The sequence below is a fragment of the Cajanus cajan genome, chromosome 8 (genome assembly GCF_000230855.2).
Source record: "Cajanus cajan strain Asha chromosome 8, NIPB_CcT2T_4, whole genome shotgun sequence".
NCBI lineage: Eukaryota > Viridiplantae > Streptophyta > Magnoliopsida > Fabales > Fabaceae > Cajanus > Cajanus cajan.
In genome coordinates, this window is record NC_138524.1 from 23,177,065 (window position 1) to 23,202,746 (window position 25,682).

The 25,682-nt window shown below is 29.2% G+C and overlaps 1 protein-coding gene across 3 annotated transcripts in view; it reads left to right on the top strand.

Annotated features, from left to right (window-relative positions):
- The first annotated feature begins 2,804 nt into the window (after positions 1-2,804).
- Positions 2,805-25,682, top strand: part of LOC109787989 (putative LRR receptor-like serine/threonine-protein kinase At1g56130) — a 65,311-nt gene continuing 42,433 nt past the window's right edge. The window contains exons 1-8 of one of the 3 annotated variants that reach the window (XM_083062897.1): positions 2,807-3,922; positions 4,944-5,127; positions 5,242-5,313; positions 6,149-6,220; positions 6,454-6,525; positions 18,475-18,546; positions 19,227-19,298; positions 19,417-19,488. In XM_083062897.1, coding sequence (XP_082919023.1) covers positions 3,814-3,922; positions 4,944-5,127; positions 5,242-5,313; positions 6,149-6,220; positions 6,454-6,525; positions 18,475-18,546; positions 19,227-19,298; positions 19,417-19,488 — 725 coding nt within the window. In that variant the 5' untranslated portion in view covers positions 2,807-3,813. Of the gene's footprint in view, positions 3,923-4,943; positions 5,128-5,241; positions 5,314-6,148; positions 6,221-6,453; positions 6,526-18,474; positions 18,547-19,226; positions 19,299-19,416; positions 19,489-25,682 lie in introns of those variants that run through there. The other 2 variants (XM_083062898.1, XM_083062899.1) reach the window with 2 other exon arrangements.

Here is a 25,682-nt window from a genome sequence, read left to right on the forward strand (position 1 = left end):
ACATCTCATATACCAGCTTGACAACTTTATATTCAACTATACCACTATACAACTTTAATAATTTTAACAACATGTGAACAACTTAATTCCATCAATTACGCAACATATAAGCTTCATACAGTTTAAAAATGAACTCAGATTCAACAAACAACAAATCAACTCATTAAAATCATCAAAAACCCCATTTTTCCCAAAATCCTAAAAATGAGGAATTTCTTTAATTCAACCACTTCTCAAAATCATACATCGATGGAGTTTCCAATTCTCCTGAAATTAAACAACCTACATTTTAGCTTCCCTTACCTAAAAGTTGGCTCTGAAAAGTCAAGAATTGAGAAGGAGGAGAAGAAGAAGAAATATTTGAGCTCGACTCTTGAACTTTAATCCTCTAAAAGTAAGCTTTCTAGTATGAAATTCAAGGGAAGACAAAAGAATTAGTGACTTAGAGGAGAAGAAGAATTATACAGAGAAAGTTGAGAGAAACGAGCTCACAGACCCATAGTCCTTCTCTCTAGAACCTCTCTCTAAAACCTCGCCTCCTCAACTGCACATAGGTCATATTTATAGAAATTCAGGAGTGGCCAGAATAGCCCGTTCTTAAACCAGAATGGCCCGTTCTGGGGTTGCATTTTTACCCATAACAGTCAATTTGGAACGACCCGTTCTCAACTAGGGATTTTAAGCCAATTTAGTAGTTTGGAACGGCCCGTTCCAGTTTGGGAACGGCCAATTCTGGACTACTAAATTACCTTTGTTTTAGTAATTTGGAATGACCCGTTCCAATTTTGGAACGGCCTGTTCTGGGCTACTAACTTCGTTACATAGGACACACGTGTTGTTGGGCCCAAGTTTTATGCTATGCAAACTAACTCTGGCAAAACATGGCTTATTATTTTAATTTTTTTATTATCACTGTTGTTATTAGGGAACACTTCGTGACACTCACCGGTATAAACTTCATGGTGAAACCGAAAACTTGCATAATTTGTAGTTGTAGGCTTATATAAATCTTATGAAATAGAGAAAATAATTTTAGAACCTTTTCCATCCAAACACGTGCATGGGAAGCAAAAACAAACGGGTGGATCAGTCAAGAGTACAAAAGAAAATATTAATTACTATTTTTACTCATTAATGAATATAGGGCATGAATAAAATTAAATAGGGCCGTAATTGTGTTGTTGATAGCATAGCTAAATATTAGTCCTATCAATTATAATGAAATAAGATAAAATATAGAAATATTTGCTAATATAAGTAGAAATGAAGCTCACATTCTCGAATATGAAGGTGGTCCTTATGAATGTGTAAAACCTGATGAAAACACTTCACAAAGCGTGTTGAACACTCTTCTAAAGACTAATCTATAATATATATATATATATATATATATATATATATATATATATATATATATATATATAACTATTATAAAAGGATATATTTTAGTAATCACCCCTTTTTTCTTCACTTTTAGTAGACTATTATATCTTTAAAATATTAAATATATATATATATATATATATATATATATATATATTTTTTTTTTCTTATATTCTTTTTAAATAAGTATATGTAACTTTTAATATTTGTTTGTGTATAATTATTAGAGGCACAAAGTGCCTCAGCCCCTCTAGTATATATAAAGATAATTAATTTGGTATATATAATTTTAAGATGATTTTTTATCCTTAAATTTTTAAATTATTAAAAATAATATTAAAAATTAATTTATTAAAAATTAATTTATCATTATAAATATAAAATTCAAATATGAGATTTTAAAATTTGAAAATTAAACATATCAGTTAATTTAATAAATATTGATAATTTTTTTTAATATTTTTATTAAATAAAATATAAAGACACAATATTTTGACTCACTAATAATAATTTTTTTAAAAATAATTTAAGAACAGATATAAAGGAGGAAAAGAATTTACTAAGCATAGGCCTCACCATTATTGCCTACTTCTTTTTATTATTTTTTTTAATCGTAATTTAGTATATAAACTATTTTTCAAAGATAGTGAATGTGAACCTTTATAACTTTTGTAATATCACATATTTACAATAATCAATTGAACCAATCTTTGTTGTGTTTCAAGAATTGAATGTATCCCATTGTTAAAAAAATTGCTGATTAATTGGTAAAGATATATTTCTTGTTCAATTTTCTCGGAAAGAACAATAAAAGGATAAATGAAAAAGTAGGCACTCCTCTCAAGTCAAGTCATCAACTTGTTTATCCTCCTACTCTGAGGTTTCCATCCACAATAGTCTAACAGAACCACCGTCCCCACTTTCTGCCAAATTTGACTTAGCCCTTTTCTTTTCTTTCTAATTTTGATAGTGTCCTTTAAGATTTTACCTCTTAACTTGTCTACTTCAAATTTTGGATTCATTTTGCTCCTCGCCCTTCTTATTTTCAGAATTTTTTTTTTAGCTTTTCTTGTAATTAATTTAACTTTTCCATGTGATGCAAGAAAGAAAATGGGACAAAGCATGCAAAACCGATTTAAATCAAATCTATAATACAATTTATTCTATTCAAGTATTCAATACTAGAAGGATAATACAAGTTAACGAATAGCAACTTTTTATAATTAATTAATGAGTATTTTTTTTAGTCCCGGCATTTTTTATGGTAGTTAATCAGAGGATAATATGAAAGAACAAATTGTGAACACTGGTGATATTCTTTTATCATAAGGATAATAGATATTAATTAGGTAAAACTAGCAAAATAAAGATATTCCATGTTTTATAAATATTGTGTGCGTAAAAATTATAAAATTGTAGGGAAGTTACAATTTATTAAAGAAAAAGTTATTTTAAATAAATAAAATTATTGAATTGTCTTACACGGTTACCAAAATAAATAAAAGGTAAAAATGTCTTAAAAATATATGCACAAATTAAAACATTATATTACCTTTATATATTATTATAGATATAAATATAATTTATATATTTAATATTTATATATTATTATGAATGTTTAAAAATAAACATTCATCCTGTGCACAGACTAAAACATATTAATTTTTATTTATTGTTAAATCTAAGAGGTGGGTTTCCTGTCCTTAATTATTATAGTTGAATATGGCCTTAGTATAGACTTCCAATGATTCTACTATTTTATAAATCTTTGACCGCTGTGTCGTCGATCGTGACTCTCTTGTCCTTAATATAGTTTATTTAACTTTGAAAACAACAAATTTGTGCAATTTTTTGTTCAATAAAAAAACTTGGAGATAAAATTTTGATGTGATTAAAAAATAAGAAATTTTATAGAAATGATATAACTTTGAGATTCTAATATTCATCGTTATAGTATGTTGGATATTCAACTGTTCTGCAATTGTCAAGTCTACAAGTAGTGTGAATTGATGCAGTAAACAAAAAAAGTGGTGAATTGATAAAATTTTGATGTGATTAAAAAAATTAAAAAATATTATTATAGAAAATGATATATAAGTACTATAACTTTTTGAGATTTTAACATTCATGGTTATAATACGTTGGATGTTCAATTGTTCTACTATTTTTGTGCAATATTGTTAAATCTAGATGTGATGTGATGAACTTCTTGTCCTTAATTATATATTATAATCTTATAGTCAAAGGTGATACACAAATTAATTGGTTTCCCATTAAAAATTTGAAGGAGTTCACTTTCGTTGTTCTTATTACTACTCATATAAATTGACTTCTTCAACGACTTTTATAGCCATAGGTGATATAAAATGGGCTTCATTGTTATTCTAATTTGTATATCTCTCTTTGAGTGAGTTAGATATTGTTCAGAAGATGAAGCTGTTACCTTCAGTTTTGGTTTTTGCGATCTCTGCTATTTGTCTTTCGAGAATGATAGTTGTGATCCAAGCTCAAGCCCAGGCTACAACAGATCCTGCTGAAGGTAAGTCTCTATTTCCCTTTTATTCTATATAAATGTATGACTCAAAGATTAATGGAACTTTTATTGCAAAATCACGTGACGATCGATGAAAAAGCAAAAAATTTGAATGTGTTAAATCATTCAGTTGAACAATTTGAATCTATTTTTTTTTTCTGATGATTTAAATTAATGAAAATGAATGATTTTTAATTTTTTTTAAATTTGTAAATTTGATTTATACTTTAAAAGAAATTATATATATATATATATATATATATATATATATAAATGGAGATTTAGTTATTCTAAGAGTAAGTTTGTTTAATAACTCATATTTTATATTAAATTTTAACAATTCAACTGTTGAATTTAAAGTTATTAATGCATATATCAAGTTTGTAAATTTTTAAAAAATTTAAAAATTATTTAATATTTTATTTTATTAATTCAAAATTTTATGATTATCCGACAATTTAAATTAATGAAACACAGTATTAAATGATTTTTAAATTTTTTAAAAAATTTATAAATTTGATGTTAAACATAAGTTATTGAATGACGTAAATCTAGGTAGACTTTATGTTAAATTTCTCTTATATATATATATATATATATATATATATACAAATAATATAGATATAACTTTTACTGATTATTAAAAAGTTCAATAACTTTATGTTAAATATGAATTTTTCAAAATTTCATTAAATTGAAAGTCTTTATTCTTAGATTATTTATGTAAAAATTTATATTAATCCAAGATGATGTAATATTTTATTCATATAGACTAAAAAGAACATAATATATTCATTTCAAAATATAGTAAAATATGAATACTTTAATTGTCTTTAAATCGTTATTCAATTTTAACAAAATTTTACATATGAAATTATAATTCAACATATTGACAAAATTTACATTCAATATAAAATTATTAAATGATATACCAGTCAATAAAAATTACATCGTTTGAATCTTCCTTTTTATATATATATATATATGAATTGAAAACTAACTTAAAATGTATTATTTATTTTTGCAGTGACAGCTTTAAATGCAATTTTCCAGAAATGGAGAATATCTGCACCACCTCAATGGAATATAAGCGGTGAACCATGCAGTGGAGTGGCCATTGATGCTACTTCATTGGATGATGACCAATTTAATATAATTATCAAGTGTGATTGTTCATATCAAAAGGGATCTACATGCCACATAACCCAACTGTACAAATTAAGATCACCTTTAGAATTAATTTCTAGTCTGAATCTGATTCTGAGCTAAAAAGAAATATCATTGACATTCATTTTCTTGCTTGTTTTGTTGGATTCATTGAACAGGAAAGTCTTTTCAGTGGATGTTACTGGTGAGATCCCGAAAGAGCTCTGGACTTTGACATACCTCTTCAACCTGTATGCTTATATATTTTTGTGTGATTGACAATATTACATTGGTTAGAAACAAATGATTATACATTGATAACTTTCATCTCTAATTTAGAAGACGTTATCATATTAATTTCTAGAATTATAAAATTATATTTTATAGTATCAAATAATTTTTTAAATTTAATTACTTCTTATCATTTTAATCACACATTTCTTTTAGACTAATGTGATCGTCAATTTACACTAACTTTTAAAAGCTAATTTTTTTTTTTAAAGATAAGAAAAATTACAAAGTTGGTCGTAATGAAGATTGAACTTAGGTCCTCATGCTTTTAACTACCTCAACTCTTCCTCACCCAATCACTAGGCTAACCCTAATAGTCTTTTTTAAAAGCTAATTTTACATTCTAAGTTTCAGGAATTAATACCTCAAAATTTTTCAAATTTAAGATCATAGAGAATATTTACTCACATAAAAAATTATGATGACACGTTAGTTGCGCACTTTCCGTAACATAAATAATCAAGAATAAACTGTCATATATATCCATGAAATTCAGAAATTATCGAAAAAAAAAATTCTTGAAATGTATAAATTAACGATCGTATTAGTTCGAAATTAGAAAAAAAAATATTAAAGTGATAATATTAATATATATTTAAGGATCAAAACAACAGTAAATAATTAAATTTAAGGATTTATTTTACAAAAATTGTTTGACAACTTTTTTTTTTCTTCCAGAAATTAATATAACAATGCCTTCTAAATTTAGGACTAAAATGAGAGTTTAGTTAATAATCAATTACATTAATACCAATGGTGTATAACAACTACCTACTTTTCTAAAATGTTTTGCAGGAATTTGAACCAAAATTACTTGACAGGTTCGGTTTCTTCTTCCATTGGCAATCTAAGTCGCATGCAATACCTGTAAGTCTAGTTTTCTTTCTTTCTTCTATTTCTGAGACAAGTTTATATGCATTTGTATGTGGTTCTTGTGAGACTATTTTTTTTTTTGTTGATAAAATTGATCCACTACAACACACTTGTAAGTTATTCTCATCTGTTATAACTGTTAGTCTTACTATGTCATTTGTTCTTGAATCATGGATTCCTTTATATATTTTCTGTGATGTATTTCTTTACTCGTTAATTTTGAGAAGGGGATTAGCAGCTAACGCTTTATCAGGAGAGCTTCCAAAGGAATTAGGAAAACTCACTGATTTAAGATCGTTGTAAGTTATACACTTTTTTTCTATTAAATTCAGTAGTCAATTTTCTTCAAATTTCTTGCAAAAAGAATGGTCTGAAAGGAAAATTGTAAATGATAAGATGATTAACCCATCTCCTTGTTTATGCAAATTCTAATGATTTTCATCAAGTAAAGTGTCATGTTGCATATAACATTGGCAATTTTTGTCCTTTATAATTTTAGGCTTCTTTTTCATCTTAATTACTGATAGCTTACACAGAAATATTTTTCTTTATATACTGAAGAACATTCAACATTCTTCAAGCCTAATTATAAATTTAAGGAAAGTCCTTGTCAACTTTAAAACATTGACAAATAGATCGATCAACTTTCAATATTGGTTATTAATCTTATTAATATGAAGAGATTTTCAATGGCTTCTTGGGGATGATGCAAAGATTTTCTTTTCTAAGTATGACAGTTTCTACCAAGTATAAAGGGAATGGGTTGGGTTGGTAATTGAAAATTTCAAGCAAGGTGGTAGAGGTAACATGTTTTGTTTTTAAAATTTTTTAAGATTCATCAAAAATTGAGATAAGATCAATGCACATCTATAAAAGAGACGAAAATTTTCTACAACTTTATTGCCACAAAATATAACACCCTAGGGGTATTACCATATATGATTAGATTTCTAGGACATAAAAATTTGTTTTAAACATTTTGAGGTAAAGCTCATAAAGTTGAACATTACAATAAACAAATTCCTTATTTGGAAATTCGTAAATAACAAACACCCACTGCTTTGTACTTCATAGTTCGTACATCAAGTTATATACAAATGCTTCAAAATAAAATATTCAAAAATAATAATAAAACTTTCATAAATTAAAACATATCCTTTTGCTAGCAGCTTCAAGTTAGCTTCATTCCTAGTAGCTTCATCTACTTATTTTATAAAATAGTAAGAGTAAACTAACGACAAAAAAGTCTAAGCGAGTGTTCTAAATGTGACTAACATGCATGAGACATCTATCCTAATGATCTCTTCAAGTTATAATCCTTCATTTAAGATCTATAAATAATTAGTCTGCTCCTATGATTGGATCTATGCCACCTAGTTTAAGATGTTGCCTTTGGACTCTAAATCTACAACATAATTATTGTTCTAGTCCACCATTATTATATAATATACCTAATCATATCTCATCATACCTTTTTATTATCACTCACTAAGTGGACACACTATTATTTTTTGAGGCGCTTCTTTCTAGTGTTTGATACATAGTACTAACCTTTTTATAGTATATATAGTTTAAGCTTACTATCATTTTGTGTTCATCAACCTTATCTCACAATAGTGACTCTAACTTGAATTTTTCTTTCTTACTTAGGATTTTAAATCTCTTATCACATTGGGTGAGAATGTACATATAATTTATTCCTACTCAATAAAAGAGTTTACATAACTTTTTTTTTATAGGGAATATCCCTTTTCATAAAGTTGGGGGTAGTCCATACCCTTCTTAATTTTCAAAACATATGTTCTCACTAATTTGCAAGCACCCAACAGTGGCTTCGTTAGAAACAACGTCTGCAACATTTTGCAAATGCTATTGCAGACAAGTTGCCTTGTCCTGAAATAATATACCTGTTATGAAAATTGTAAAAGAAAGAGATCAAGAGAAAGCAGATAACACAAATTACGTGGTTCAGTCAGTGTGACCTATGTCCACGGGCAGTTCAAGAGTTTCTTATTTCTGAATGAATAGAGATGATGATACAGATGCATTTTAGTCTTATAACAAGGATAAAATATAACAGTCTCATTACAACCCAAATAAAGATAGAAATAGTAACGGACAAGATATAAATTCAAGGCATCTCAACAATTCTCCACCCTGACTTGAATTTTCCCAAGTCACCAGTAACCAAGAACAACTCTCCCACCTATTCTACCCGAAGGGTCTCAAGCGATGCGAACATTCACCAAGTCCAAGCTATGCTTAAACTTTTCAAAAGACAAAGGTTTAGTCAACATATATGCTGGATTGTCTACAGTAGCTATCTTCTCTATGGAGAACAATTTGTCTTCAATTACATCTCGTATGAAATTCAATCTGACATCAATATGCTTTGATCTTTCATGATAGACTAGATTTTTTGCCAAACATAAAGTACTTTGACTATCACAATAAAGTATACGTCTCTGCACATTCAAACCCAAACTATCAATAAGACCTTTCAATCATATACCTTCTTTAACCCCTTCTGTCAAGGACATGTATTCCGCTTCAGTAGTAGACAAAGCAATAGTAGGTTGAAGTGTTGCTTTCCAACTTACAGCACAACCATAAAAGAGTGAAGATATAACATGTCAAAGATCTTCTCCTCACGAGATCTCCACCATAGTCAGAATCTGCATAGCCAATAAGACCACGCCCAATATCATTAGAACCATAAACTAAGCAGATATTACTAGTACCTTTCAAATATTGCATAATTCACTCAGCCTCCCAGTGAGCCTTTCCAGGATTACTCATAAATCTACTAACCACACTCACAGCGTGAGCCAAATATGGTCTTGTACAAACCATGGCATACATTAAGCTCCCAACAACACTAAAATAAGGAATCGTATTCATATACTCCTTCTCTTCATCAGTACAAGGAAGAGTGCTAGCATCAAGTTTAAAATGTGTTGCCAAAAGAGTACTAACAGGCTTAGAATTCTCCATTTGAAAAGACTGCAACAACTTTTCAATGTATTTCTTCTAAGATACATAAAGTCACTACAAGAAAAATGATAAATTGCGACGGACAAATTGCGACGGTTATCTAGAAACCGTCGTCGCTTTGATATTGCGACCCTTCATACGACGGTTTTTCAAAACCGTCGCAAAATTGTTCAACATTGCGACGGTTTACCGTAAACCGTCGCAAAATTTGTTTAACATTGCGACGGTTTATCATAAACTGTCGCAAAATTTGTTTAACATTGCGACGGTTTATGATAAACCGTCGCAAGTTTAACATTGCGACAGTTAATCATAACCGTCGCAAATTTAACATTGCGGCAGTTAGTCATAAACCGTCGCAAAATTTTCAGCATTTTTTTTATTAGAATTTTAAATTTTTTTTTTAAGTATTATGTATATTATCTTAACGAACTTATATTTTATTAACAATTTTATATATACTTTCTTTAAAAATATAAAAATAAATATGTTAAAATTTATAAAAATCCAGTTTAATTTATTTATGATATAAATATGTTTTTAATATCTAATATATATTTTTAGATGATAATTTATTTTAAAATATATTTTATAATAACAATTCTAAATGGAACATAAATCTTCTGATTTTTCTTAGTTTGATTTTTTTAATCAATATATATAATTTTACTATTTTGATTTTTTCAATCAACGTATACAATAAAGAAAAAACACAAAAGATAAACATGCATAGTAAAAATTTTATTTTATCAAAAAACTTTTTATTTTAATATATTACATTATATATGTGAATATTAAGACATATATATATATATATATACATATATATATATATATTATAATTAAACTTTTTTAAAAAATTAATTCATTATTAAGAAAAAAAAATTTATTACATGAGAATTAATTTCTTTCAAAAATTTGATAGATATAAAATAAATAAACATTTTTTCTGAATCTATATTTTTATTTTATTAGAATATAATTTTTATTTTTTAAAATATATTATTTTTTTAGATAAAAAATTATGTATATGTCAAATAGTAGTGGGGCAAGTGCCCACTATTCCAAATGTACATCCGTCCCTATATATATCTATATATATATATATATATATAATATAGGGGGTTATAATTATACCAATGTAACTTTTATTAAGTATTATGTTGTTCAATAACTTTATATTAAATATGTATTTTGTAAATCCAACCGTTAAATTGAAAGTTCATATCACTTTATAACTGTATATCAAATTTTGTTAAAATTGAACAACAACTGGAAGGTAATCAAATTGTTTATATTTTAGTGTATTTTAAAATGAATATATGACATCAATTTTGTTTTATAAAAATGAAGTATCAAACCATCTTGGATTAATATAAAGTTTTGTATATATAATCTTTGAGAGATATGAACTTTCAATCTAACAGTTGGATTTACCAAATTCACATTTAATATAAAGTTATTGAGCGGTGTAATACTTAGTAAAAGTCACATTTAATATATATATATATATATATATATATATATATATATATATATATATATATATATATATATATATATATATATATATATATATATGAGGGGGTTTATAATTACATCAGTGTAAATTTTACTAAGTGTTACACAACTCAATAACTTTATATTAAATGTGAATTTTGTAAATTTAACCGTTAAATTGAAAATCTTTTACTGTTAAATCATATATACAAAATGTTAAATTAATCGAAGATGATTTCTTATAAAAACAAAATTAAATCTGTCAGAAAATTTATATTTTTGATGAGAAAATTTTTGTAGGAAAAACTATATTATTGATGAAATATTTTAGAAAAATTTATATTTGTCGAAAATGTAAGAACTGGTTTTAAATTTGATATGAAAATATTATGATATAATTAGTTAAGATTTTAAGTTAGTATTTTATTAATGGTTGATAATTAAAAAATAAAACAAGGATAAATATATTTTTTGAATTTTATATGTTTGATTTAAGATAACTTACAAAATAACTCTTGGTAAAGTTATTCCGCTCAATAACTCATCGTGTGTGTTGAATTTCATTGATCCAATTAATTGTTAATTTAAAAATTATTAAATTTTACTAATAATTAATATAAAAAAATTAATTAGTTTTGGAATAAATTATTTTCTAATTAACAATATAATTAAAACATTAATTATTTTAAATTATTTAACTAAAATCTTATTGACAATTTACTATATGATCTTAATATTTTTGTATAACTAATACTTGGTTTTAAATTTGATATGAGAATATTATATATAATTAGATAAGATTTTAAGTTAGTATTTTATTAATAGTTGATAATTAGAAAATAAAACAAGGATAAATACATTTTTTTTTGAATTTTATATGTTTGATTTAAGGTAAATAAATATATTAAATTAATTAATAATTTATTTAAAATATTAAAATAATTTATAAGTATGTAATAAATAAATATTTATAATTTTATAAATTATATTATCATTATAAATTAAAAAATTTAAATAATTTAAATTATAATTTTAAATCGAAATAAGTAGATGTTAATTATAAAAGTAAGTACATATAAATAAAGAATAACTAAATATATTATTATTATTATTATTATTATTATTTGTAATATAAAATTATTATATATTATTATTATAATACAGATATGAGATTGTATATTTGAGGATGACTTAAATGAATTAATCTGTACAAGTTATACTGACAACATACATATACATTTCGGTAGCTTACTCATCAGAACTTCACAGTTAAGCGTGCTTGACCTGGAGTAGTACAAGGATGGGTGACCTTCTGGGAAGTTTCCCAGAAATTGCACAAGTAAGGATAAAACATGCTAAACAGTGAAATATCGTAAAATAAAATCCTTGAAAGGCCAAATATGAGGATTGTTACATTAATAAATTTATTAAAATAAAAAAAAAATTATAATTTTTGACTGTTAAAAAAAGGATTGTAATATTAATTTAGAGGCAGTTGGTGCGACAGTTGATGAAAGGGTCGCAATGTTAATATAGAGGCATTTGGTGCGACAGTTGATGAAACGGTCGCAATTCCAATTTTGCGACGGTTTGTGCAACGGTTCTGATAACCGTCGCAAAATTGCCTGGTGACGGACGACTCTGCGACGGTTCCCAAACCGTCGCAATGTTGTCTTTGCGGCAGTTATAACCGTCGCAATGTAGGTCATATAACCGTCGCAAAATCGTCATTTTCTTGTAGTGAGTAGACCTGCATTCCTGTCTCTCCAAATCTCCATTCCTAAAATCTTCTTGGCAGCACCCAAATCCTTCATCTCAAACTCACTGCTCAACATAGCTTTAAGAGCATCAATACCAATCTTGCTCTTAGCTGCAATTACATGTCATCCACATACAACAACAAATATATATAGGAACCATCCGATAACTTCCTACTATAAACACAGTTATCAAACTCATTTCGAACAAATTTATAGGAAATCATAAAAGCATCAAACGTCTTGTACCACTGCCTCGGGCTCTGTTTTAAACCATACAAGGATTTTTTCAGCAAACACACGTGGTTCTCTTTTCCGGCCTCAAGGAATCCATCTAGCTGTGACATGTAAATCTGCTCTTCTAAATTTCCATGCAAGAATGCAGTTTTCACGTCAAGCTGCTCTAACTCCATATCCAAAGCACTCACCATAGCCAACAGAACTCGAATAGTCTTATATTTTACCACAGGCGAGAACACTTCATGGTAGTCAATTCCTTCTTTCTGTAAAAAACCTTTTGCCACAAGTCTTACCTTGAACCTGGATGGTTCAACACCAGGAATCCCTTCTTTCCTTTTTAACACCCATTTGCATCCCACTAGCTTCACACCTCTAGGTAATGGTACTAACTCCCAGGTTTGATTTTTCTTAAGTGACTGCATCTCCTCATCCATGGCAATTATCCATTTTGATGCTTCTTTACTTTGAATTGCCTCCTTATAGGATTTAGGCTCATCAGAATCAAGATTTTCACCAACTACCAAGGCATATGCAATAGAGTTAGTATCAACAACATTAGTAACATCTGCATACCTCGTAGGTTTTCTGATTTCCCTCCTTGTTCTCCTTGTTGCTATGCTTTGAGGCTCTTCTTGAACATTACTATATTGTTCCACAGGATTCAAATTTTCTTTATTTGAATCTTCAACCTCAAGCTCCACCTTCTGATGAACTCCCTTATTTGTACTTTTATTTCGTGCAAGATTTTCAATCTCCTCTTTCTGGCTAAACATAGCAGACTCATTAAAAGTAACATCTCTGCTAATAACAAATTTTTTTGTTCTGTTATTTTCAGTACACCATAATCTATATCCTTTGACACCCGTAGGATACCCAAGAAATATACATTTAATTGCCCTAGGCTCTAATTTGCCATCATTAACATGAACATAAGCAGGACAACCAAATATACGTAAGTCAGAATAATCAAAAGGTTTACCAGACCATACCTCCTGAGGAGTCTTTAAGTCAATTGCAGTAGATGGAGACCTGTTCACCAAATAGGAAGCAGTATTAACTGTTTCAGCCCAGAATTCTTTTGAGAGACCAGCATTTAAATGCATGCATCGAGCATGCTGAAGTAGTGTTTGATTCATTTGTTCAGCAACGCCATTCTGTTGTGGTGTATGTCTCACTGTGAGGTGCCTGACTATACTGCTTCTTTACAGTAATCATCAAATAATGCATTGCAGAACTCTAGTCCATTATCTGTTCTTAGAGTCTTGACTAATTTCCCAGTTCGTTTCTCAACCATAGTCTTCCACTCCTTGAAATGCCCAAACACTTCATCGTTGGACTTCAAAAAATACACCCAAACCTTTCTAGATTAGTCATCAATAAACATCACAAAATACCTGCTCCTTCCATGAGACTGAACTGGGGAAGGACCCCATAAATCAGAATGAACATATTGCAATATTTCGGTTGAAGTGTGCTTACCGTGACTGAATTTCAACCTGCGTTGTTTACCCATAACACAAGATTCACAGAACTTCAATTTCCCTGTCACCGCTCCACCCAATAGTCCTTGTTTACTCAACACTGCAAGTCCACGCTCACTCATATGTCCCAACCTACAATGACATAATTTTGTATTATCAACCTGTTGCTCTAAGGAATGGGATATAGACACCGTTCCCTGAAAGGAATTGCCAAGCATAACATAAATTTCATGTTGTAACTTTCCTTTCATAACAACCAGAACACCTTTAGAAACTGTAATTTGTCCATCATTTCCTGAAAAGTTGTACCCTTGTTTATCTAAGATACCAATAGAAATCAGGTTCTTCCGTAAGCCAGGAGCATACCAAGCATCAAACGTTCTGACCATGCCATCATACATTTTTATCTGTACAGCGCCACTACCTTTTACTCCAAGCTCTTCATCATCACCTAACTTTACACTACCATTCCATTCTTTAAATGAATTGAACAACTTCCTGTTAAAAGTCATGTGATAAGAAGCTCCGGTATCCATGACCCATGTATCAGCAAAACCAGTAGTACTGATAGTCAAAACATCTCTGCCATCTCCTTCATCTGAACTCTCACCAGAGATAGTTGCACTAGAGCGAACAACAGCTGCACTGGCGTTACTATTTCTATCTTTCTTCAGTTGTGGACAATTCTTCCTTATGTGCCCCACCTCTTTGCATTTGTAACATCTCACTTTCTTTGACTTTGAAAGTGGCTGCGTGTATGACCCTTGCTACTATTTCCTCTCTTCATGCTTCTGCCTCTGCAAACTGTCAGACCTACATCATCCACATTAGAACTAGAAACTACTCTTCTCTTCAATTCTTTAGATTGTAAGCTGTCCTTCACATTGTTGAGAGTAATACTATCCCTGCCATACAACATAGTATCAATAAAATTCTCATATGATTTTGGCAGAGAGCATAACAAAATAATAGCTAGATCCTCATCATCAACTTTAACTCTAATACTCTGTAGGTTCAAGATAATTTGGTTAAAATTATCAAGATGATCTCTCACAGACATATTCTCAGACATCTGCAAGGTATAGAGACGTTGCTTCTGATACAACCGATTGGTTAGGGATTTCTTCTGGAATTTATCTTCCAACATCTTTCACATCCCTGCAGTCGTTGTCTCTTCACCTACCTCTCGCAAAACCTCAGCAGTCAAACTCAAGAGAATCAAACTGTGCGCCTTTTCCAACATCATTTTCTTTACATCATCAGTCATAGTCGTGGGTAATTTATCCACACCCTCCAACGCTGCAGCGTAACCCTGATGCACAAGAACCGCTTTCATCTTCAATTTCCACAAAGTGAAATCATTCGATCCATTGAATTTATCAATATCGAATTTGTACGAAGACATTGCGTTTCTTCATATCAGGCCCTAGCGTAACCTAGAGCTCTGATACCAATTGTTATGACAATTGTAAAAGAAAGAGATCAAGAGAAAGCAAACAACACACAAATTACATGGTTCAGTCAGTGTGACCTACGTCCATGGGCAGTTCAAGAGTTTCTTATTTCTGAATGAATAGAGATGATGATACAGATGCCTTTTAGCCTTATAACAAGGATAAAATATAACAGCCTCATTACAACCCAAATAAAGATAGAAATAGTAACGGACAAGATATAAATTCAAGGCATCTCAACAATACCTAAGAGCTATGATGTGGACCAATCATTTGGAAGCCATCCATTTCAAGGATTCTCTCTTTTAAATAAGCTCTTTTATTTGTTCTCCCTTTAGGATAATAGAGAGCTTGGTCCAAATTCATTTCCCCCTCTAGAGCGTTTCTTGTTTGCACCTCATTCACAACTAGTTGTCCACTGATGAAAATCTACAACCCTAATTAAGGTGTCATTGTAGTCTCTATATGTAGTATATGTGATCAAACAAATGAAACAATAGATCATATTTTTCTCGACTATCTGTTTGCAAAGGCCTTATGGTTTTGGCTACAAAATATCACTAAATAACATTTGGACATTTCATCAGTGTGAGCCTTGTTGCAGCTCCTAAAGAAGCTTGAGGGCAACCAATATGTTGACAAGTTAGTTGGCTATGGAATAACCTATAATGCTGATTTTATTTGGACTGTTCCCTCTTTTATATGGCTGGATTTCTTTTTTAATTATTGTGATTTACCTTCTTTTAGATTTTATTAATTTGTCTCATGGGTTTTAGTCTAGTCCCCATGCTTTGTTATGTTTTCTTTCTTTTTTAATATATTCAGGTGTGCTACAATTGGTTTGTAGGCTTTGGAGTGTTAATGTTGTCGGGATGACATAGTTTTATAGTGATATCGTGCATGCCTAAGCTTTATTAAAAAAGTGCATATAAGCACATTTTTTTTTTATATATTAAATAGATGTACAATCAAGGTTCTAAATTGTGTTATGCAACACCTATTGTGGCTGTAATGTAATGTTGTGGTTGTGGTGCTCCCTACAACTGCAACGACTCGCAATTGCGATGTGATTTAAATTACTAAAAAAAATTTGCAATTGCAATAACATAATTGCAAAACAATTTTATTCAACTTTTTTAATTCATAAAACATACATAAATTCAACTTTTAATCTTTTAATCTAGTATGATGTTAAGAGTGGGTGGGAAGCAATTAATGATGTTTGGTTGGAGTACTGCAAGGTGCATATATAACACATTTTATGAAAGGGAGAAATGAGTTTGGAGTAAAAAATTAAGAAAAATAGTTTTTATTAATTTTTATTATTATAGAATTATTTGTTTATGCTCAATGCAAATATATAATAATTTCATATCACAACAACCACAGTTTGCATTGCAATAGTCACACTAACCACAAACGTAATGGCCGTAAACGCAATTTAGAACTATGCTTACAATACATCTATGAAAATACATCTAATACCCACATGAAAATACATACATTACGTCATCATTCAACATCGATAACATAAATGATTGTTTAGTTAGTTGTTTGGTTTTGGTTAACTTTTTTGTTTTATCTTTCATGGTCTACTGTCATATGGCCAATTGAACTCAAAATCGTCAAGAGGCATCCATATTACATAACTTATCAATTTCTTATCATCTAAGATCATCTACCACCTTTTGTTATCCAAGAATTTACCTTATCTACTTTTTCCTTTACTAGAGAATGTCATTTTATTACCTTGTCTAAAGGGGGTAGATCCCTTCCATTGTCAATTGTGGTTTCATATATCTCCTTATTGATCTTGGGCACCATGGAGGATCTTTGGGGTTTACACAATTCTCATGCTAAGACTAAGCCTTTTTTGGTTGTATCACGACTTGGGGATCGAAGAAGGTTACTCTACCCATGCCAAGGAGGATGCTTCTTTCAAATCTCACCACTTGAGGATTGAATATGGATTAGTCTTTCCCTTTCTTTAGATGTATATTTTAAATCTTACCACATTTTGGGCATCCTTTTAAATTACATTCATGTATTGTTTTCTTACTCGAAAAAAGAAAAAGTAGTCTCAAATCTAAGTGACTAAAATGACAATTTTAGAGACAAAAATGACATTTTACTCAAAAAAGGAAAAAAAAAAGAAAAAAAGAAAAGAAAAGGAGAGAGTGGTGTGAATAAAGCTAAGAGATTAATAGGTACTTATAAACTAATTTTATTTTTCAGAATTTTCACTTAAACCAAACTTAAAACTTTTAATGAGAATGCAATTTATACAAAATCAACTAGATTTTGCAACATCATCTGTCATATTCTTAGGAATAAGATTCTTATGTGCCAAGAACATAGTCAAGAACCATTACAACAAATACCACCTTAAGTAAGTTACACGCATGTGCACATGAAATTTATTTAACTTAGAAGAATATGTAACCAACTTGATGCACATGTATTGCATATGTGAAGTTAATTATTCCTTTAATCTAGATGGAATTTCTAGAGATACTAACCATTGTAATTAATATCATGATTGGTTTGTTTGTGTATATATATGTGTTAGTCTACAAAGATTTACTTGACTCAATAACTCTTTTTACTTTAAATTTTAATAATTCAATCAATAAATTAGATGTTCTGAATGTATAGATCTTGAAATTAATTTTTTTGGAAACTTATTTGCAACATCAAAATGATTGTACCATATTTTTTAGGGAAAATTCAAATTGGATGTTTTGAGTTATTGAATAAATTCTAACTTGTTCTTTAAAATGTAATGAGTTAATGATTCGTTCTTTTTATTTGTTATTATGCAGGTCTTTATTGGGAAACAACTTTTCTGGATCACTTCCACTTGAGTTAGGGAATCTAGTGAAATTAGAACAACTGTAACACTCTAAATTTTCATTTAATTTTTGCATCATTTTAGGTTGTTTAATTTCACCTGATAAAGTATTTAGTTTGACTCATTAGTAGTGTGCATTAGGCTTGAAAACAAAGCCATCATACAATTCTTAAAGCATTAAATACAATATGAATAATGGAAAGATAAAATTTTCATGATGTACAAAATTCCAAAAAGATTGGTCAAAGTCCTTTCAAATTTGGTACCTAGGCCCAACAAACAACTCTGGATGAATAACCAGTATTGATTATTTCTATAGATAGCCTTTATCAAACCTTTTTTTTTTTTTTTTCTGAAACCTATTCCTTTGACACAAGAAAACATTAACAATTATTTGACATTAGGATTGAAGTTGTATGTCCATATTTATTTTAATATTATCAAAGAACATATGCATGCTTGATTTCATTGAAATCTCCATGGCATAATGCATAATGAATTCCTTTTCATTTTCACATATAGATGTAGAGTACTTTTTCTTGTTTGGGTTATGCTATGCATAATGTATTGTATGTAATGGATTGATTTTGCTAATTTTATTTTTCTTTCGGATTTCGGTTGATCAATTAGTAAATTTTTTTTCTTCTGCAAATGTCAATATATTTAACTTGTATTCTTCCATAACTATGGAAAGACATTGATTTAGCATATTTATCCTTGTAGTTATATTTCCAGCTCTGGAATTAGTGGGGAAATTCCCATGACATTTGCTAATCTTATAAATCTCAAGATAGTGTAAGTCCTTGATAATTACCCCTTAAATGAGCTTTCAAAGAAAAAAAAATGAATGAAGATAATATAATATGAAATTAATGTTTGCGCTTACATTTAATACATGGTCAATTTGTTGCAGGTGGGCAACTGATATCAAACTCAATGGCAAGATACCTAGTTTTATTGGGAATTGGTCTAAGCTTAATACTCTGTAAGACAATCATCACTACTATTGACTCTTTTTATTAGTGTGCATAATCATATTTAAAACCAAAAGAATAGATATATTTGTAATCTTTAAATTCCAAACAATTTAGTATTTTCATATATCATATGTCACGAAACAAAGAAAATTCGATGATAGTTACTTTCTTCAAAATCATATATGACTTGTCAGAAAAACTAAAATAAAATAAAAATAAAAAAGCACATTCTTGCATGGAAGCACCGACCCTGAAGTAATATTGGATAGCCATTAAGTTTTGGCTTATTATATTACAATCTAGCTAGTAGCTAATTTGTCACCACCTTGAATTTTTCTTAAGCTTTAAGGATAGGGTTTTTTTTAATATTTTATTAGTTTATAAGTGCCTATATACAAGAAAAATATAAATTATCGATGGATAATTTTTGACAGATTTATAGATATAAATCTGTCAGAAAATTTATATTTTTAACGGATTTTTTTGATGAAAAAAAATTCGTAGGAAAAGTTATATTACTAACGGATAATTTTCGATGGATATAAATCTATCGAAAAATTTATATTTCTGACGGATATATCCGTCAAAAATTTTTGACAGATACAAATTTGTCAGAAAATTTATATTTCTGACGGATACAAATCTGTTAAAAAATTTAAATTTCTGACGGATATATCCTCAGTAATTTTTGAAGGATTTATCTATCGGTAATTTTTGAAAAATATAAATCTGTCATAAAATTTATATTTTCGATGAAAAAAAATTGTAAGAAAAGTTATATTACTGATGAAATATTTCTGACAAATTTACATTTGTCAAAAATGTAAAATTTTTTGACCAAAATTGACAATCATATATTAAAAATGATCATCAATAAAATTTTAAATAAATATATATATATATATATATATAGAGAGAGAGAGAGAGAGAGAAGAAGGAGGAATCAAATGACTCATAAAGTAACTCTTAGTAAAGATACTCTGCTCAATAACTCATGGTGTATGTTAAATTTGCAAACAATATATTTGAAAAATTAATTATTTTAAATTATTTAACTAGAATTTTATTGACAATTTACTATATGATTTTGATATTTTTGTATAACTAATATCTAGTTTTAAATTTGATATGAAATATTATGATATAATTAGATAATATTTTAAATTAGTATTTTATTAATAGTTGATAATTAGAAAATAAAACAAGGATAAATACAATTTTTGAATTCTATATCTTAGATTTAAGATGAATAAATATATTAAGTTAATTAATAATTTATTTAAAATGTTAAAACTTAATTTATAAAAATAATATTTTAAAAGAGAAGGGTTATAATAATATTGATGTAACTTTTACTAAGTATTATACCGCTCAATAACTTTATATAAATTATTATTTTGGAACCCCTTCTCATTTTAAAATATATAAATTATTATTTAAACTTTTATATTTATAATAAATAATTTAAGTTGTATCATAATATTAATTTTAAATTGAAATAAGTAGATTGTTAATTATAAAAGTAAGTATATATATAAATAAAGATTAATTAAATATAATATAATTATTATTATTGGTAATATAATTATTATATATATTATTATAATTTTATAACGGTCCGAACACACTCAAATGAGAGGGATCTAAAGATAGTACAAATATGAGATTGTATAGCTGAGGATGACTTAAATGAATTAATTTGTATTACCTATACTGACAACATGCATATGCTTTTCGGTAGCTTATCTCATCAGAACTCCACAATTAAGTGTACTTGACTTGGAGTAATATAGGGATGAGTAACCTTCCGGGAAATTATGCAAGTAAGGACAAACCATGCTAAAAAGTAAGGTGTCGTTAAATATAGAATCCTTGAGAAACCAAATATGAGGGCTGTTACATTAATAAATTTATTAAAATTAAACAAAAAAATTTTGACGGATTTATCTGTCGAAATCATATAAAGATTTTCAAATAATTTTTGACAGATTTTTTTTCGACGCCCCTTTTTTCGACAGATTTTCATCCGTCGAAAATCCATTGGAAATAGAGAATTTGTGTTTTTCTTGTAGTGATAAAAGGTTGTGAATGTACCATAAGTTTGAATTAATCCAAGTGAATCAATTGAGTGAATTTCATATACTTTTTTTCCCTCTCTAGCATTTTCGTTGAGCATGAGTGTGCCAGTTTTAATTATAGTTATCCTACTAATAACAATTGCAATCAAAGCTTGAGAGAAAGGTGGTAATGTGAGGTGAAAATAAATATTAATGTGTGTAAGGAAAAAAAGTGTAGTTAGCGGAAAAACACATAGAAGGGAGGTTGAATATGTGTACGTGTGAAGGAAGGAAATTTTGAAGGCGTTTTTGCAATAGTAATGTTCTTCGTCTAATATACTTTTAGATGTCAGACAGTTATGCAGGATTTGCTTAACACAAGCTCATTGCGTCTGAAAGATTTTATCATCTACTAGGAAAATGATTTATAATGATAATTAAAGTTCTTGCATTTTCCTTTTTGAAGATAGTTTCATTTAAGGATAAGCAGTAGATAAAACTTTTCAGTTTGAAATGTTTGTGAAAAAAATTTGCGTCTTCGTCTGAAAGATGGTTTTACTAAAGAACGGAGAGTAGATGAAGATTTTAACATGATTTATCAATTAAGAAGGATTTACGTCTGAAATATAAATAAGACAATATAATCATTTTATATTGGTTCACTCAACTGAGCTACGTCCAGTCTCCTACAACTTGAAGGGTTCCACTAGATAGGAAATGAAGAACATAGAGTATTATCGTCCACTCCTGGACCTAAGTATTCTCGACCACTCCTAGCCTTGAGTATTCTCGACCACTCTTGGCCCGTCAGCTTTACTCACCAACGCTAGTATTCTTAAACCACTTCTAGTTCTCCAAGTATTCTCGACCACTCCTGGCCCGTCGACTTCTCTCACCCACTCTAGTATTCTTAAACCACTTCTGGTTCTCCAAGTATTCTCGACCACTCCTAGCCCGTCGGCTTCACTCACTAACGCTAGTATATTCTTCTCAGCCACTTCTGGCTAGCAATGAGTATTCTTTGACAAGCCCCTCCGGACTTTACAAGTATTTTTTTCCTAGCCTCTTCAGGCTTTACAATGTTGGCTAGACAGTTTTGGTTGAGTGCATACATAAATCTCACAAAGAGGATTGAGAATTTCCTACACTCACTAAGGTTTGTTACCTTAGTTTTACAGAGACTTGTGTTTGAGTGTTTCGGTTACTCTCATGGAGAGGATACATAGGTTTACAACACTCACTAAGGTTTAGTCCATCACTGACATTTCGAACACCTTAGTCTACAGAGATAAAAATACAATATTACATTGTACATATAATTATGTGTGCTCATCTCTGGTCTCTATCTCGTGGGCTTGATATCACTCTTTTTCTTCCAATCAAAAGCCCGGGGCAAGGCATATAATCATTCTTTCGTTGCTTCTTGCCTAACCTTTTTAGGTTTGATGATATTGCATATTTATAGGCCTGTAAAATTTGCTTGTTGCATATTTCTGTTGAAGCAGATATAGTCGTTCATGACTAGTTTGATCCTTTCATTTAATGCTCGGATTCTTGCATTAAATGTTGCTTCCCGTTCTTAGTTATTGCGTGTGTTATGAGTCTGCTATTTCTGATTTTTACTGAGACCTAGGAACTTCTTGTCCTTTTCTGGTCATGTAGCTGCAGAGACTTCACTTTTCAGAAAAGCAGTTGTCCTTTTTTTTTTATACACTCATGATTTGATGTTTAAGCTTCCTTTTCTTCTTTCTTCTTCTCTTCATGATTTCAACAGCCTCGTGTGTTATTTTGTAAATATAGACGATATTTGAATTGTTTTTTTTTATTCACGTTGATGTCCTCCTGTGTTTCTTGTATAATTCTTTTTAATGTGATTAGTGGACTTTAGACGTGCTTCAATATTCTTGACATCATCTGGTTACCAGATACTACGTTTGATCTTGACTACCCTTTTCGTCTGATTAACTTATATATATGAATAGATTTTCATTTCCGTCTAGAGATGCTTATTGTTTTGTACTATTCTTCGTCTAATCTTGTTGACTTTTATTTTGTTTGACCAACTTCCGTCTAAAGCTTTGTTCTGATTTGTTTCTTAGAAACTTTAATGATTGTCGTATTGATCGTTTGATGTATATGCTTGTTCTTGATACTTGATCAACTTTACCTGTACTTATGTTCTTTTGAAACACTAGCAAACTTGTTAGAACTAACAACATGTATTATATTTGTCTTATTCAAAACTTGCGGTGAGATTTTCCTCGTCTGATTTAACAAAAAGGATTCTCACTTTGTCAAAAATAAATATACAGTTATTATATTCATAATGATATGACAACCAATTACGATATTATTTGGTTTGGTCCCAAGCTAGATAAGAAATTAGATTTTAGCTATTGGGAAACTTTGGTGACTACATATTTGAGAACTCACAATATTAGGAGCTTTGTTAAACTGGGGTTAGTAGAAAGAGTTGATGATACTGCTAGGAGGAGAGACCAATTGGCGCTATCACAAATTCAACAAGTAATAGACTTTTCTATTTTTGAAAAAATTGCAAATGCCAAAACTGTAAAAGAAGTGTGAAATATTTTGAAGTTGTCATATAAGAAGTAGAGAAGGATGAGAAATCCAGGTTGTAATCTTTATGAAGGGAATATGAAATGTATGAAATGTCCAATTTTGAATTCGTGTAACAATATTTTTCATGTGTTACAAATCTCATCAATAGGATAAGAGTGTATGGAGAAGATATTCCTTATAGCAAAGTGGTAGAGAAAATTCTTCAAACGATGTCGATGAAGTTTGATCATGTGGTGACTATGATTATTGAAAAACCATGACACAAACACCATGTTGCAACAAAGCATTGAAAGTCACATGAGTACAATCTTGGAGAAAGTAAATGAAGAAGTGTTAAAAATTTAGGTGAACTTCAACAACATTGTTGAAACCAGTCAAAATGCATAAAATAGAGGTTGTGATAATTGTAACAATCAAGGAAGAGGAAATTACAGAGGGAAAGGTCGAGGAAACTCAAGGTAGAGGATGTGAAAATTTCAATCAAAGATAAGATAATTTTATATCATTCAACCAAGGTAGAAGAAAAAATGCTTTTGGTGTTGTCAACCATGGAAGAAAGCGATGTAATAATTACTAACAGAGCAAAATTTAATTGCTTCTATTGTGAAAAGTTTGCGCACAAAGCTACGTATGGTATATTTAAACAATAAGCAAACGTGGTATAAAGTCATCAACATATTGGTGAGAAATCTTATAACCTAAAAAGTTTATTTTTAGCAAGCAATACATTTCCAAAGGATGAAAATATTTGGTTTTGGATACTAGATTTAGCAATCATATATGTGGGGAAAAAGATTTATTTTCATCTCCAGATGAAATAGTAGAATCTAGCATGAAATTTGGAAACACAAACATTCTTATTTCGGGGAAAGACGAAATTAATATAAGATTAAAAGATGGTTTGCAAAATTTTATCTCCGATGTTTTCTATGCTCTTAGTCTTCATCATAATTTGTTGAATGTGGAACAACTATCAGAGAAGGGTTATAACATGCACATTCATCATGTTTACTACACGTTAATTAAAAAAATGGAAGATTTTTTTTAAGATAAAAATGACTCCTAATTGCCTATTCCTTTTGAAAATTTATCATGAAAAGTTTTCTTGCGTGAGTTTATTTATTCCTAATGATTATTGGTTATAAGATATGCATTTTGGTCACTTCCACTTTTCTAGATTGAATTATTTGTCAAGAAAATAATGTTTATGGCTTACTTGTTGTGAGTATTCCTAACAATGTATGTGAGAGTGTGAGAGTGTGAGATTGGGAAGAAGCACATGGAATCATTCCCGATTAGAATGTCTTCGAGGGCAAAAAGGATCTTGGAGATAGTTCATTCATATTTATGCACTGTTGAGTTCCTAATAACTCATGATAGTAACAAGTATTTTATTGCTTTCATTTATGATTTTAGCATAAAAACATGGGTATATTTCTTGAAGTAGAAATCATAATCATGTAATGCCTTTAAGATGCTTAAGGCATTTGTGGAGAAGCAAAATGGTTGTACAACCAAAGTATTGAGAATAGGTAGAGGCCAAGAATACCTCGCTTGTTGAG